Source organism: Bombus bifarius, unplaced genomic scaffold, assembly GCF_011952205.1.
Source record: "Bombus bifarius isolate JDL3187 unplaced genomic scaffold, Bbif_JDL3187 scf7180000007978, whole genome shotgun sequence".
In the NCBI taxonomy this organism is placed as follows: Eukaryota; Metazoa; Arthropoda; class Insecta; order Hymenoptera; family Apidae; genus Bombus; species Bombus bifarius.
This window is the reverse complement of record NW_022884363.1, coordinates 746721-764519: the sequence shown is the minus strand read 5'-3', so window position 1 is coordinate 764519 and position 17799 is coordinate 746721. Positions and strand designations below refer to the sequence as shown.

Here is a 17799-nt window from a genome sequence, read left to right as displayed (position 1 = left end):
TTCGAGTTAAAATGGAATTCTATTTAGGAGAACCGTATTTATCGGAATTTTATTCAAATGAAACTTTAGCTAGTGATTAGCTAGTGTTTCCCTTGAATGGGAAACAAGTGTATAAGTTTGAAGCTTTAATGATTTCGACGTAAGAATACTCAGAGGATCCAGGAAGGATTTTGTGGTATTTTCACTAACAAAGCTGTAAAAGATTACCCATGTTATCAGTATACAATCCTCGTATCTGAACGTAAACTTGCGTTGTATAATCTTTTATTATCCAATTGTCATGTACTTATTGTTCATCCCTATCAAGTTCGGATAAACGAAGTTTTCATTGTCTAAAGATAGAGCAATAAAACTACATCTATTGATACATAGTGTCCATTTATTCGTTCGAACGTTACACGACGAAACTGAATCAAAGTACACTTATTACTTGATAGAATGATTGACACGAGCAATAGATCTAGTAATACGATCAGTGAGCTACACAATTTAGACAGAGGTGATGAACGACAGGTGACGCTCCGAGACGCGAGCGGTTCCATTCGGCGTCGATCATCACGGGGATGTCGATCGACAAGCCGAACGTTGTTTGACAACGCGCCGAGAGATTGTCACCGTTAACGATGCACACACGCACGTAGTGTATGAACCGACTTTCCTGATCGATTAATCTTGATCATGGATCGGTCGTCGATCGGTTATGGCGCCATCTCGATCGCTGTTTGCCGATGATCGACTACGAGTCAGACTATGATCACGACTTCTGCTCTGCCTGCTTCGGTTCTCCTCGTTGCTCTCCTTCTCGCACATGCACACGTTATCTGGCTCTTGTGGCTCCACTGGATTGTTCCTCAGAACGTCCACGTTCCTGGTTCTCTTGGTACACCTGCATCTGGTGCAACCAATTCGCCTGGCTCTCATAGTGGCGCCACGTCTTCTTCGTCTTGAGCGACGACGACTACGACGACTTCTACGTCTGCCTCTGCTACGTCGGCGTCCTCGGCGTCTACTACGTCGTCTGCTGCTTCGTCGTCGTCTGCTTCTTCGTCTTCCGTACCTTTCGGTTGGCGTCAGGTTCGACGCGAGCTGCGGCTCGACTTCCGTGTTCAAGAAGTAGTGGCCCTGCGTCTTCTTCAGGATACCGCAATCCAACCCACGTTTTAACGCTGCTTGCATCTGGCAAATGATTCCATCTTGTTAGCAACATATACATCATTTACAATAAGGTGATAGAGTCTGGTTTTGTTTAGTAGTTTCAGATTGCTGGAGACATTGCCTGTCAAGGGAGATTACCGTATGGATTATGATAAAATTTTCATTATTATTGGTCTGCGGAGAATCGAATTGAGTAAACATGAGCAAAGTGCATGTGCATGATATGAGGAAAGATACGGAAGTACTCATTACCATAGATATGACCTTTAACATTCATAAAAATACCAATTTGCATAAACACCTGCAGTCATATCATTATCAATGTTGTTTGATTTACATTTATCACAGTAATAGGAAATAAATGGTATTTTTACTCGATGGTATTACTCTTATTTTAATCCTTCCAAAGATATTAGTAATGCTAGTCGTCGGTGACCAGCATGATGACCAACGAGTTAACAAAGTATGGCATCTAAAGAAACGTATATTTTTCAAAAATACCTGTCTCTGCACGGTCGTCTCGGGGACGTTGCACTGTGACATGATGTAATTCATGATCTCCTTCGACGTGGAACCGTGAGCCTCTCGTAGATTTCTAATGGCATTGACCACTCTGGCTGACATTTTCGGCGCCTGTTTCCCCATTTTCCAATTGTTTCTTTCGTTTACCCGAACGAATCTTTAACGCACTGACCCTCGGGTCACTTCTGAAGGAACCTCCAGTCTCAAAACTAGTAATTTTCATTTGATCTTCACGTGGAATTTTGACAATCGCTCTATTAGTGTTCTTGAACTAGGATTTTAATATCACGAGAAAATTTGAAGAAGTTATGCCAAAATCATCGTGACCCTGAATCGATTTGCGTCTCGGAAGCGATCCAGGAATTAATTGACGATGCTGTTTATTCTGGTATCCGCGTTTCGATTTTGTCAGGAGACGCCACGCTTCTCGCTCGAAAACGATCGCATTCGCCACTAACGTCATACGAAAGAATTGTCACACTTGCCAGAAAATGGCACATATATAAATTTTGTAGAAAAAGAGAACTTGTTCCGTGGTGGTTTGTGGCTGGACGAGTACGTAGATTAGTTTAACACGAGCTTATCTCGTCTACAGGATGACCGGGAAAGTGGAGCTGTTTGACGCGAGGATACAAGGATTTTCGAAGTACACCGCTGTTAAATCGAATTACACGGCTGAAATAATAAGGAAAGAGAAATGAAATCGAAAAGATAGCAGCCTGTCAAACGAACCTCTATAAGCGTAGTACGCCTTCGCTAACGTTAAACAGTCCGGAGTCTCGCTGTTCTTTGGATAATTCCTCTCTTAGTATCTCTCGATAGGTGTCTCTTTTCTGAAGATTCTTTGCTTCCATTTGAAGCATATCTTTGAACGTTTCATCGTTTTACGTTAGATTCCACCAGGAATGACGTGTCGATTAATTAATTGAAAAGTTGATTCTAGCATACATTATGGCTACAATATAACGGGAATGATAATAATTTAAAATAGTCGAGCGTATCTCGTATCTGACTCGATTGCGCTTTATCTCAAAGTGTAAGAATTTCGTTTTAGATTCGTTTTGTTCTAATGTCATGTTACTTAATCATTGCACTTCCTTTTCGTCGATTAGCGGTCGCGCTTTCTAACTATTGATCTCAAGCTTTCTTATTACAAATTTATCAACGACGCAGGAAGAGGTAAAATATAACGTCAAATGTTAATCCGAGATCTAACTATGTCAACAACGCTATCAGTTTCGTTATTGCAAGTAGGTAATTCGAAATACGAGCATTTCACTGAATACAAACGACCGTTTCACGCCTTTGAGCATCGAACATAAGTACCCAGCTCCAGGTAATTTTCACTAATCGATCGATTTTCGAATTTCTCACCCAGTTCGCGTCTCCGACGGGCACTCACTTTTGCGATCGATTAATAACAACGAGGTCCTCTTCTGAAAAGAGAGAGAGAGAGAGAGAGGCGCAAGCGGAGCGATCTTTAAGGCCTCGTCGCGGTACACGTTAGTTGTTAAATTCGGTGATCCGGATGGTAACGAAGGCAGTTTGCAGCCGGCTCGGTGCCACGCCAAATTTGCCGATTAATTTTTTTCCCCGAGCTCATTAGCCGCCCTTAATGGTGTCGGCAGCGTTAAAAAAGCCGCGATTCCGAGTCCGTGGCTGGAACGCGTGTATCCAGCTCGAGACATCTTGCCACCTCGTCCAGTAATTGGATAGTCGGGAACGCCGCGGTTTACAAGAATAACGCGGCAATTTAGCCGACCATTTAGCCTTCTACCTGACCAGAACCGATTCCCCGATTCGTTAATCAGCACCAGGTGTCGCGCGTCGCGTCGCGTCGCCGCGCATTCGCCCCGGACCTGCACACCTGCATGTAGATGCTCGCGTCTATACACCAATGATTATTTATCAACGTCGCGCTTAGACAAGAGGAACGCGCCGGTGCCACGGGCTGAACGTCGCGTTTACGCTCCTTTATCGTCGTCAGCCGGAGCGCATGCTTCGGTAATCGCCGCCACTTTCGTCCCCTTTTCTTCCGATTCACCGACGTTCATCGCGCTGATTTCATCCTCGCCACCATTCCTCCTTTCTTCTCCTTTTACCTTTCTCTCTTCCTTTTTCTTTCTTGTCTTCTTTTCTTCCCTTTCTTCCACTACATAGACAGCTTCTTTTGAACGAACCCTACGAAACGGTAATTCACGCGCGGTATATTTACGAGCGACGCGGAAGGGAAATTTATACCGCGTTCCATCGCAACCATGCATCATCCAAGCGGCCAGCTAGTCAAGCGACAATCCTATTTCGACGAATAGAAACGCCAGCATTTATTGATATCTCCGCGTAGCAGGACTATTTGTTGTTACCTGGAGCCGATACCACGTTCACAGCCGCATTCCGTGACCGATAAAACCGTCATCACGGGACATTATTCCAGGCAGTCGCGAGATATTGCTTCATCGAGGCGTCATGTACCGGAGCGTCCGACAAAAACTGGATCCTCTTCGCGTGGAGAATTTTGTTGTACGGTATTATGGTACACAGTGTTCGATCTGCTCGCAAATTCTCGTGTTCCATCGGTTTTATGCCCACCGTGCACCTGTTTCGAAGACGCGAATCATGTCAATGGCGACGCTGGTGTAACAAATGTCACGCGTCAACGTAATTACCGCGCGGAATTCTCCTCTTCCACGAGAGTTCTCCGGGTCACGAGCGGCCAGAAAAGAGAATCTCGTGGCCTCGATACGATCGTAGCAAATGCCGCTGTTCGAGCGTAGCCTCTGTATGTAGGAGCCATCACCCTTCGCCGCAGGATGTCCGTTTGGATGGACACGCGGTCAACTGACCGTGACGATTGTCTACTACGCTATTTTTACACCTACGCCACTTGCACACCTCCGTGTATTCGATCGATACATTTCCATCCTAATATTTCGTGCTTCTGAAACAATTCAACGCTCAACATTTTATGACCGTTTACAGTCGATGACGATGCGCGGTGACCGCAACAAGCGGACGATTCCATTTTTTGAAATCTGTTATAAATGTGGTAAAAAGTATCGCGTAAGAATTTTAAGACGATCGTAGTTCAAGATCCGATCATACTTCGTCCTCGTACATTTAAGAAAATTATGGAAATTACACTGACCTATATATGGACAGACTGTTACGAGCGCCGTAATACATCCAATTTTCAAATACCACGTTTATTTGTTCCGTGCTTCGATAAAAGGAAACGAAGATCCTTTGCATCTGCACCTCAGCCTCTTTTCCAGCTGCTGATTGCCATTTTACAGCGACTTATTTAATTCCAGTCGTATCACAGGAATCGTACTCTCTCTCTCTCTTTCTTGCACCACGTACAGTATGCATCGACGTTACGTGTGTCGTAGTCAACGCGTTTTCTACTTTGCCCACGTATGCAAGTAAGTAGAGAGTGAACTGTTTCTCGGCGAACGAGTTGACGGTGCCCCCGTCGCGTATCGATGATATTCAGCCGGGAGGCTTAGCCTCTATTTAAAAGCGGATACTGGCTGTCGCGTGTACAGGGGCGACACGCGAACAGACGGCTGCTGGTCGATCGACCAATCAACGGCATTGTACCTGTGCCGCGCGATGATTGCAATTGGCTGATTAACGGCCTTTCCGATCGCCAAACGGTGGCCGGGAGTCGCGTAACCCGTAACAGAAAACTGTCCGTTTTGCATACTCGATTGCATCGAGGCGAGCCTGTGTCGCCTTGCTGTCCATTATCGCTGCGTTTTTGCCCCGCGTCGTTCGCCATTTTGCTTATATTATCGCAGGATCGTTAGGTACCGCGCGACAGAAATTATCGATCGGCCGGTGCGCGCTCGTATATCAGCTTATAAATATTCGTGGCGCAATTAATAATTAATATTCCGCGAATGAGCCGAGATAAATCGCCGCGTTTTGTATTCATTAGAAGGTTGGGAACGGCACCGAGACACGGCGTGCCGAAGGAAATTATTCGCGGTAGGCCGCGCAACCAGACGAATTGATTGCCAGCGACCAAGGCCGGATCCAGTGGCTCTGGTTTTTCTTTCGTCGATCGTCGTACGATCGTTTTCACCTTGTGGAATTCCACGGCAGCGTACTGTCGCTCCGTTTTTCCTGCGCTCGTTTCACCCTGTCGGCTGGACATCAATTACGCGGAAAATGGAGCTCGTTACAATGCGAAATACGGTTATCGATTCTTCTACAACTGTTCTCCCATGCTCGTCATCGAAAGCGTTTCCTATAACTGAAACCGATATTGCGTAGTCGTAAAATCGATCAAAGCTGTAAAGTTTAAATTATATAGTTACTATTCGTGCAAGAGTGCTATCAGTGAACTTTTGACCCGGCACTGCCCATCTAATAGTCAAAGACGGGTCTTCCTCGTGAATCATCCAGGTAAACGAGTACCTGGCTTCGGAAGGAATTTTCCTTTTCTTCGTTCATTTATCTATCTCTCTCCTTCTTCCTCGTACCTACAATACCGTATTTCATGAAATTTCTCATCGAATCTATTTCTCAAAATCTGGCAAGGAGGCTCGATCGAAGCTTCGAAGTCGAGTGTTCCTCCCTCCGAGCGAAACAGTTTGCTCGCGTTAAACCTGTTCCGCGGTTCCTCGAATCTCCCGCGTCCTTTGATCACGGCAGCCTTTGAGTCTGGAACGGTACACACGTGGGACGATGCACGCGAGCAAAGGGACAGCTCGCGCGATCCTCCCTATCCACTCGTTCTCCCTCATTCCCTCTTTGTCTCTTTCTCGTCGTCCGTGCACACCAGACAGATTTTCGGTGCACGAGGTTCGCGGCAAAGGGTGAATTAATGCCGATGAGAGCGGGCGCAGTTAATAAACCGGACTTATTAAACGATTACATTAACGCAACCGTCGCCGGAGATTAATGCACTCGGCTCTGGAACGTCTCACTCGTTCGCGAGCGGCGAGTATATACATATACGAAGAAAGGCAGAAGCCGACAAGAAATATGATCTACACGGTGTGGGCACCGTATCGCGGTAGCCTCGAGATAATTACGGCCACGACCGGCGATAATTTTTGCGTATCGAAGGGCTAAGCTCCGACGCAAAAGTGGGCCGATAAAGGATCGCGTTAATGTCCTCCAACCCAGTCTCGCTCCCTCTCTCTCTTTCTTTCTTGTCCTCCCTTACTCTTGGACCACCCTAATTGGAACGAAATCCATTAAAAAGGTACAGAAAGTATACGATAATTAGCCGAAGGACAGTCTCGTCTGTTCCGTAGCGATGTTGACGTAGTTTTGCAAGTTCCTGAATTTATTCCTCTTTCTTTCTTGATTTCTCAACTTTTCGATATTCGTTTTACAATTACAATTTTCGAGCGTCTTCTCTTTCATGTTTTCTCCGTTTAATTTATTCCTTTAATACTATATAACGTAGTTAAATGTGAAAACCTATGTATCAAAGATGAAAGATACAGTTCCCCTATTAATTCTATTAGGATAGACACGAAATTCGACTAATCACGACACCTGTTCTTATTATTGTAGCAATTAAAAATGAATTATTCTCTTTCCTCGCAAATACGACAGATATATGTTTCCTTACATTCATCGCAACACGTTCAATTGAGATAAGAAACGAACGAGGATCGAACGTTTCTAAACGAAGCGAAACGCCGAGGAAACACTCGAAATATTCGTATCGGCGAAAACGAGAGAAGTTCGCGTCGGAAGGAAGCAGACACCAGTGTCGGGAATGTAATAAGCCGGACAGGGCAAAAGGAAAATATGGAATCAGATGAGCACGGAAGAGAATATGTACGTAAGAGGCTACTGTCGGTCGTCGTACACGCGAGCAGGTGGACGAGAAGAGGCGAGAATACGAAACTGCTCGGCCCACCCGCACCAACCACTCGGCCCGATGTCATGTGTTTATAAATAGTGCATCAACGTAATGCCTGGCGGCTGTAACCACGCTGAAAGATTTACGCGCATCGCGGCCGCCGTACGCTTCTCGCGGACGCGCTGAACGCGGAAAGGAATTCCGCGATATAATAACGAGGGTGTCCCATCTTGTACCTAGTTAGACGTTACCGATGACTGTCCGAGATTTTACGGCTGCTTCGTTTTCTATGATCTACGCGTCTCGTCGCGTCGCGACGTTCTTCGAATTCAGGTTATGGTACTCGTCGCTGAAACGACGATGGTTTATGGATTTTTCAGGTCGTATGGAAAGTTGAATGAAAATTTCCGTATTTGCCAGAGGATGAAACTGTGACGTTTTATCAGAGAATCAGTATTTTGTTCTTGGAATCAAAATTCTTATTATTTAAACTTCGATGGTTTACTTTTTAGGTGTTTGTCCCAGTGGGTTGAATGGAAAATTTGACTTTTTTTATGAGATGTCCTGTTTGTGTTGTTGTTGATGATGTCTCGAATTCTCGGACGTACGGTTGCTAGAAATGTATTTCATTATCTTTATGATTATATTTCTACGTGTTTTATTATAATTTATGATTCGGAGAAAATAGATCGGAGAATTAAATTAGAAAATTATGCAGCATTCCTCTTGTTTACTAAACATATCTTTTGTAAAGTTTTGAAGATACAGAAGATCGTTTAATAGTTAAGGAATAATGTTCCTGCGAAGAAGAAGTTGAAAGTCTCGTAAACTATTGAAATAACTTTCGTCTTTATTCAACGCAATGTCCCTGGTATTGAAACGCTGTCTTTCCCTGAATCACAGTTTCTCGCAGCATAATTTAGGGCACGCATCACGCGGGCGGACAAGCGAAATGCGTCTCGGAAACCATGGCTTACGTTCCACGCTGGCAACGTTGACGCACACGCGACAATGAATAATCTTGTCGCGTGTCACAATTACGCGTCCGCCGGCAACCGAAAACAATCCATTTTTCACGCTAATCCGCCGTCATAATTTTCCAAGAAGCGGCGTTTGATACGCGGTGCGGCACGATTCCGACGCGTTTCGCGGCAAAGAATCGAAAACGCGCGAAGGATGACGCGATGGCGCATTAAACCGAAAGCCTGGTAACAAACGATGGTCGAAATTTTCGAAGTTTCTATCGCGGAGGCCGCTTTGTCAACGTAGTAACATATTTCACAAGCCCTAACATTGCTGGACGCGTGCTTAGCTATTTCTGCGATCCGTGACACAAGCGTTTGAGACGTGTTCTCCCGCGCTACGACGACACCCTCTCATCCTGTAACGGTTCCTCGACGAAATTGTTATCGCTGCTACGTATTTTGTCCTGCTCTTCCTCGTCCTCGAATTTATCGTCGAGTTTCAATCTTGCTTGGTAATCGAGTGAACGGATCTGGAGCTGCCGGCGAAATTAGTCAACGTAATTAAACATCACGTGGCCGCCTGCCGGGAATGCAGATTGAGGCGATCAAAGGAGCCATCAGGGAGACGAACAGGGATAGGAAATATTCGTCTAGATTCGTGGTAGCTGTGTAATAATGTTTATTGTTACGTTGAAAGGCATATGATGCATAGAGTAGGTAAAAATATATTTATCTTCTTGGTGAATTCGTAAAGTTGTTCAGTTTGGTACGCACGAATGATAATATAAAATTATTTGTCAATTTTTCTAGCAATAAATTTGCAATAAAGTTTATTAGGTGAAGTTGAGCGAGTAGGTACGATTTTTTAAACGCAGATACTTTCATCGATAACGCAAGACATGACGTAGAAGAATTACAAAGAAAAAGTGCACGTTGTAACGCAATACATTGAATGGAGATTTCGATTGGCAATGAAAGACGCGTGAAACGCCTCGTTTAGCAAAAGCGAACAGGTCCAATGATTTCATGGAACCGTCACGGTGCGCGAAAGTTTAACCTGCCGAGAATTACGAAAGCGGTATCGTGGTACGCATGACGAGTTTATTCGTCACGACATTTTAATACCTACACATGATCAAATTATTAAGACATCGTTTCTTTAGTGGTGGCTCGACCATAATATTTAATTTCTCATGCTTCTCCAGGCCAGTGACAACGGTCTACATTCCCTTTTCTTTATCCTTCACAATACCAACACTTTCATTCTCCATGCCAAAGGAATACCACCAAGCACATACCAATCCTGTCCAATTTGAATTCATCTTAAGAAAACATTTTATCCTTTCAACAACGTTATTCTCATCTTTCTGTTTTGGAATGGAATAACAGCGAGTAACGCTTGAACTTGATGTACGGCAGACGCAACAATCAGCTTGCTAGACGAAACAATCGAGAACGATCCCTCTGTGAGAAATGCCCGCGAGAAACAGACACCAACGCCCTGGATTCCCCTGAGATTATGTACGCGTACATTTATTAGCTTAATGGAATCCAACATGTGTATTACAATACGCCCGAAAATAATGGAGTACGCTTGTTGAGACGCGACCGGCACAAAGCGACCACGTCTCTACCATCTACTTGCACGCGCCTTCTCGCAAGCGTAGAATATCCATATTCTCGTAGCCGAGGACACTCCCCCGGTCTCGGGGAATCCAACGACACCGTCGCTTCCGGGTGCCTCCTACGAAAGAACCCGTCGACCAGTTTAGAAACAACCGTCGTGGATCGTTACTGTGCCTACTGGGAGCGAGACGAGCGCCAGATGTTGTCAGAGGGTAGATATGGCTTGTTTGATGTAAATGTTACAAAAGCTTAAAGTCGGTGCGGTTAGGTGTTTAGCGATCGTAGAAATGGTAATTTGTCTTCGCGATTTACCGTGGCTTTTTGAAACAATTTTATCGGCGACATTTATTTTCTTATAAAGGATCTTACTCGTGTACTGATATGTATTAGGTTGTCGGAAGGTTTCTTTCGTTTTATGAGGAAATAATTGACGCACAACGTTTTTTGTTTTATATTATTTTGTCGAATTGCGTACGATCCATTTTGTTATGTTGAGATAAACACCGCGACACTTCACAGACTTGGTTTTACGTTTATATGAAGGTGCACTGCTGTAAAAAACACGTTTGCGAAAGAAAGACACTTTTCGGACAACCTAATATATATGTATTTAATGGTTATACGAACCATTTAAAAGTCAACTTCATTTTCTGACAATCTTCCCAACTTTAGAAGCAATACGTACGATTAACGTGAAATTTATTGGAAGTGAAGCAAGAAATTCCGATAGGCCGATCAACTTAATTCTTGCGAGTGTAAGGCGTGGATGTACTTAAGTTTACGAGGAATTATGTAATATCCAAGGTAATTAAAATCAAAGAGAGAGAAATTCAGTAGTCCAAGAAATCAAATGATATCCAAGTTCATCGACATTACAGTTAGATTATTCAAAAGTCAAGCGACACTTTGATATTTTAATACCTTGAAGATATGTTTGATTGCGAGTTATTTTACCGCCATCATAGGTGTATTCTGATTATTCAGTCGAGAAAACATTCTATAGCTCGTTCGAAAGCTAAAAATAATACGAATCGTATAAGCAGAACCAAACACTCTTAAAATCTAAAATTCTCAGTAAGATACAAAGTTCCGTTGCCTCCGACATATATCTTCCACCAAATTAATTTGCATGAAGACCTCCATACAAAAAGTTTCTATTAAGAGGCAAGATTGAAAACGCGTTTGCAGCGTATAATTCGTTGATCGCTCAATGTCACGGGCGATCGATTAAGGAGAACAGGCGTGATTCGACGCCAAGGATCCAGTTGGCCTGGGTGCTCATTCGCGGCCGTCGACGCGCTCTAAAGCGAACGACACGACGATCTCCTTCCGTGGCCAGTAAATCAGCCGATTCCAAGGCTTACGGAGGAGAGTTTATAAATGTATCTCCCACGCCCTCCACTGTCTGGGCCGGATTTCTCTCTTTGCTTCTCCGCTCGTCGCCACGCGCCGCTCCTCGCGGCTTCTGTTCGTCGCTACGCCGTTGTATTACGCGCGAATGCTTCCTCGGGGTAAATTAATTTGCTTCTTTGCCTCGTTCTACGCTCCGTTTCGAGGATGGAACGCGTCGGTGTCTCGGTTTAGAAGATTGCTTCGAAACATTCTTTTCTTCGAGAGTAAAAGCGCGTCGATGTGCTTCGGGAATGTTAGCGATAGAGAAAAAAGGCTGAGACTTAGACGTTTTAATGCGATCAACTCGCGAAAATAGGTGACGAAGACGTTGGATGTCGTTAAAGGACGAATTTATTGCCGACACGATCGTTGCAGTGAATTTCTGTTAAAACAAGCGAATTAATCTTTGAGGTGTTGGTACATATGGTGGATGTTAGATAGTAGAAGGAGTTGACATTTTAACCAGCACTGTCAGGGTTGTATACGTATATGTGTGTATGCTTGACAGGTATGTTTTATGAGTAACAGTATTTTTTAATCGTTCGCAAAGGACGTTAATTTGAGACTCGAGTGGAACAAGTAAAAAATGATGCAGGTAATGCGCAAGATTGATTAAAATAAATATGCGCAATAAGAAGAAGCTGGCCGTTTTTTGCGCGTGTAAAGCGTGAATATGGTTGTTGTTTTATACATTCTAATGGTTCGACTTTTTACGTCTTTGTCTTTTATTGATCTTGATGAATGCAAGAAATTCATATATCCTCATACGATCACATGATCATCGTTTTTTATCGCGTAAAATTAATATCCAACTTCCGCCCTATCAACATCGAACATATCTTAGTTTCTGGAATGTTATAATTACATATATCCTACTTTTCTCCCTGGAATTTATAATTTCATTAAACACGAAGAAACCCGTCTTTATCATCTGCTGTCTGCTTAAACCATTAAACTCGTGATTTCAGGGTATCACATCGTGATTCCAGTGGCTGAAATCGTAAAGTAGATTCGTTATCGTTCTAATTCATCGTGACACCCAGCTTCAACGCGGTAAATTAAAACGCTGGAACGAGTCGCAAGAGGAGCGAAAGAGTAAGAGAAACGTAGTAGCGTGCGAGCTCGCTAATAAAATTATAATTGAAGTATTAAAAGACGTATAATTAGCGGCGGTGTAGTTAGACACACGTCGGGGGTTGACAACCGGCTCTCGACTCCTCGGACGTTCGCGGTCACTTAACGACACTTACGACAGCCGACTACGCTCGAACGAGCCGTTTCGTTGGCTGTGATCGCACATGGAAGAATTATCACGGAGTTACTACAGATTAACAAAATGTACGACCCTTTTCCTTGCAATTAGCAATTCGTTTGTATTAGAGGAAAAAGGGATACTTTTGTTGGAATCCTCGAAGCTTGGCAAATAATTAGTTAAACGATGGTGCTTCCGCGTGACGACGGAAACTACATGTTATGTTGATTCGAGAGAAGATTTGCGGAATTTAAAAAAATTCGAGTTTGGGCAAACTCTTATTCCCAATTATAATCTATTTCTCAATTTTCAATTTTAATTACGAATCGATCGTTTTGACTGTTCTGGTTATTTTTAGTGGTCCTCGAGAGTTACAACTGCAGTGATCGTTTTACCCAAAATTCATACAATCGAAGTGTCTTTCTTATTCCTTAGATGGCGTTTAAAAATTTCTAGACTCCTACACAGATTAGATTCATACACTGCTCCCATAAGTTATTTTTAAGTGTCATTCGAATCTTTTGGAAACCACATCGATCAATCTCGTAAATTGAAAAGCGCAAATTGAGAATTGAAGCGAAGATATTGCAAATTTGGTTCCCTTACAACGAGTGAAATTATGAAAGTAAGTCATCCGTTTCTCAAGAATTGCATACGAAATTAATAAAAAGTGGCGCCAAGCTTGGCTTCCGGGAAGCTCGAGTATCGCGAAACAATGACACCAGATATCACAGAAACCATTTGTCCGGTGTAATTTCGAAAGCATGTAACCATTTCGACGTTTGTTTCGGGTTCAGAAATTTCTTCCGCTATGTAGCTTTAATTGCCGTCACGAGCAACGTACCAGTCCACGACTGGATACTTGTGGATCACGCAACAAGAAACGACGCTGTTGGCGACGCTCGCGTGAAAATAGACGCTCAATGCTTCATAGTCGCGAGACGCCGTGCGACACGCCTGCCTTGAAGTCTCCCCTCGATCCTCCGGGTCAACACGTTTCACTGTTATGAGCAGCTATAATAACAGTGGCGGCTAGCCGCGACGAGGAACCCCTCATTAATGGAACACCCGCGAGACTATGAATCGCCATGGCAAGTCTCAGTGAACGAGCTACCGTCTGCTGACGGTCTCTTGAACGCGAATGAATGTACGCGGAGGACTCGTCGCGCTCCTATTGCATCTCCGATGACAATAATAGACAGGACCGGTGGTCTACGACCGCGTCCAAACCGACGACCACTGGATCACCCGCTCGAAAATCGGACCTAATTGGTCTGCCAAATGGAAGAGTTTCGGTTACTTTCCTTTTCACTTCTTCGCTTTCTGCTTCTTTCGATTCTTCGTTTTTTTTTAGTGGAATTGCAAGGTTTCAGGATTGCTTGGTAGTTTAGGGAGTTGATATCTTATAAATGGTATTGTTGATATATCTCATTGATGTTTATTATGAATATCTAAAATTAAGAAAAATACGATACATCGATGTCTTTGAAAGTTTACGGTAATGTCTCGGTGATCAGAAATTTTACAATTTTTTTTTTTGTAATGCCATTTATTTTAGTTCTTTCCTCGTTTATAGGTACACGCATATTTAGTTTCTTCTCGTTTGTTATTATTTAGTCGAATAAATGTTTCACTTCATTTTTATAGTACACTCGCGCTATTGATTTTGTAATTTGACTAATAATTTTAATATAGTTTATTTTTAAGTATACGAATCCCTGATATAATTCCTAGCGTTTTTGTAAGATAATATGTCACAATAAAATGTTTATTTTTGTGTCAGAAAATTCTAATGCCTATTTGGGTAGGAAGATATAGAGTATCGGATTCCGTGCACGGAATATTAAATATAATTGATAGAGTTATCTCCTAGTTGTTTGGGATAATAGATTGCAACATTGATAACAAATCACGGGGTTAAAAGGACGCCTTTGAAAGAAGTTTATTTAAATGTATATACAGTACGTCGCAAAAAGCGTCCGCGAAATTTATGGCTCTCTTAACGGTCGTAAACGTCAGAAGGCGGTTCAACGGGCTACGTTCTGGAAGGTTGAGCTTAAAAAATAGCACCAATTTAGACATAATCTTCCTATGCTCAGAACAAAGCTACATTCCAGTGATTCTTCACAATGACACTTATACCGATCCACTAAACTTTTTTATTAGCGAAAATTATTTCCTTTTTTAACTTGATAACCAACAAGCATCCGAATTCTTCGACTTCGGAATTAACTAGCTCCTAAACTAACAATCTGTCCGTCACTTTCAAAAAAGACACCCCTATAATCTCTCGTAATACGTAATCTCGTTTATAACAAAACTTACGTAAGAAGCAACACTTCGGAAATGAAATTTGCCGCCCTTTAAACAACCTTTAACATTTCGCGGCGCAATTCGTCAGCGTCGTTCGAAGAGCCGCTACCAAGATCGATGGTTAACTCGTTAACCGGCTATACGCGTCCTTAGAAAGAGGAAAATTGAAATCGACGCCTCGTTAGTCGTGCATTCCTCTCGCGATTTCGCGGCCCCGCGAAATGATTTACGCGCGCGCTTTTTCCCCCGGCTAGGATGAGGAACGATCGTCCACCGGTCGTTAGTTATTTTTCCTCTTCCTTCCTTCCTTCCTTCCTTCTTTCGTTGCTTCGTTTCCACCGTCGACGTATCGATATATAAAATTTTTGACGCAGCGCGCGCCGCGAGGTCCGCAGCCGCAGAACCCGGGCAGAAGCGACACAGCCAGAACGAATGGTATCGTTCCGTCCGTTTTCAGCGCTTTGATTTATGACCGTCTTATACGCGCACTCGTAAACGTTATATTGGTTTTCACAGTAGCCACGTTCTCCGCGGCAACACGGAGAACCAATTAACTTCGCATCAGCTCCGATAAAAAGCGACATGGTCCGCTACGAGGGAAAAAGGCTGGCGCTGCTTACTGAAAGATATACGTCGAGCCGCGTCTCGCGGCATCGTGAAAAATTATTGAGACATCGAATTCGCCGAACGTAACGAATTCGTGACGCGGCTCGTGTCCAACTTTTAATTCGGTTGATTAAACACGGACACGACAATCGAAACGAGCATGGTAAAGAACTCAGGACGAATTTTGTTGCGTCTTGTCTGACTGCTCCTTCCTCTGTCTAGCTCGTGTTTCTTTCTCTCCCTCTCTCTCTCTGTCTCTTTGGTTTTTCGTTACTGTTCGCAAAGAATCGTCGTATATTGTTGAAAAGTGTGCTCGATCGACGAACGAGACCACCGAAAGTTATTTCATGCGACTCTTTCTGCCAACACTTACCACGCTGGCGATTCGAGCGAGGGCGTGCTGACGTGGGACGCCATGACGCTGAGTGCGTTCCAAAAATACGACTGCACTTTGGCACGGCACACCGCACCCGGTGAGTTTAGCGGTTGTTTACATCGATGAAGAAGCTGTTGCGAGTGATTCCGGGCCATTAGTGGCAGTCTACGATGCACCCTCCTCGAAAGGTTAAAGGAGAGTAATCAATCTTTCACCGTTCTTCCGAATACCGAATAATCACGTTCTTCGTATTCTCTAACCATTCTTGCACTTCGATTCGATTCATTTTTGAGTTGCGTTTTACGAACAGACGCTTCGAAGGACTAGTAATTTTTCTTCTTGACGACAATGCTTTCAGGGACGTACTTTATTCGTAACTTACCGATTAGTTCAGTAAGTTCGTGAAGCAAATTTATAGTTCGTTCAGTGAATTATGTGCAGTGCTTAAATTTTAGTTTTAAAGCGTCTGATATCTGTCATCATCTAATATCTATCACAAGCGAAGGGTCATTTGCTGAAATAACGGAATTTAAATTGACAGCATGTGACAATAACCATATGTCACACGTACGTTCGGAGTACTATAATCGTAGAGAAAATTAAATTGTAATCGACTTTATGGAAAGTATTTAATGTTAATGTATTTTATGGAAAGTTGCTGTGAAGGATCACATGTTTGAAAGAGTAAGATGAGTCGATTATTAAACGTGGCAACACGAAGATGCATCTCGCGTTCTCGAAGAGAACGTCGACTAATCGATGTGTTTGTCGGAGCTGCGTCTTGGAACCGTGAAAATGTACGGTTAGTCGTTTCCATTCATTAGCGGCGTTCATGCGGGAAAATTAGATGACGCATAATAACAATAACATATCTCAACCCAGCCGTTCATAGATGCGTGCGTCTGGCAAAGTGATGTTTAGTGGGTGTTTTTGGTTTCCATCCGTCACGAAACGAGGTGTTAATTCTCCTACGTAGAAACTACGATGCGTCGACAGTTCTGAATTATTATGAACTCGCCTTGTCGACGCTGCTAATAATTCTACGGCGAACAAGCCGCGATTTCGATGACTAGTTTCTTTCTCTTCTTTTATTCTCCCAGCTTCCCGAGTCTCTTTACGCGATTGTGTAATGATTCCAGGATCTTAAGCCGATTCATATCCAAGCGAAACGATCGAATAATCTTCCAACATATTAATCAATTTCGAAAAAGGAGAAATAGATAGATAGATAGAGATAGAGATAGAGATAGAGAGAAAGAGAGAGAGAGAGAGAGAGGAAAGCTACGCTCAACGTGCAATCATCCTATCGATCGATTACTTTGTTACTCGCCTCTGAATTGCTATAATTGCCGCTTGCTACGTCGTCAACTAAAGCAGAAAACCGTGAAATCTGTTTATCGATTAAAAGTTCGAGCGTAATAACGCGTATCGTTGCAACGATTACAACGCGTATCGTTGCAACGATTACGACGCGTATCGCTGGATTACAACGCGCGGCGTCCGAGTGGCCGATGTCGGCGCGGAAATCCACGCGGTGTCATTATAATCCCATTACTCGCGTCGATTCCTCGCCGTGGCTTAATTACAGTCTGCATGTAAATAACGTCGGATCGAGCATCGTCGATGCAGTGAGCTACTACCACAGAGACTTTCTAGCGATTTCTAAGACCGATTGGGAATCGTTCTCGAAACCGTAGCCAGTTAGGAAAGGACAAACGTGTCATTTTCGTACAGTTTGGTTTTATAACGTTTCGGAGCTCTCGAC

The 17799-nt window shown here is 43.4% G+C and overlaps 1 protein-coding gene across 1 annotated transcript; it reads right to left on the bottom strand.

Annotated features, from left to right (window-relative positions):
* Positions 1–356: 356 nt before the first annotated feature.
* Positions 357–1800, bottom strand: LOC117204443 (serine/arginine repetitive matrix protein 2-like). Its single transcript, XM_033441847.1, has 2 exons — positions 1657–1800; positions 357–1176 (listed from the first exon to the last, which is right to left on the bottom strand). Exons 1-2 carry the CDS (start codon positions 1798–1800, stop codon positions 667–669), a joined length of 654 nt encoding a protein of 217 aa, XP_033297738.1. The 3' UTR covers positions 357–666.
* Between the last annotated feature and the right edge of the window lie 15999 nt (positions 1801–17799).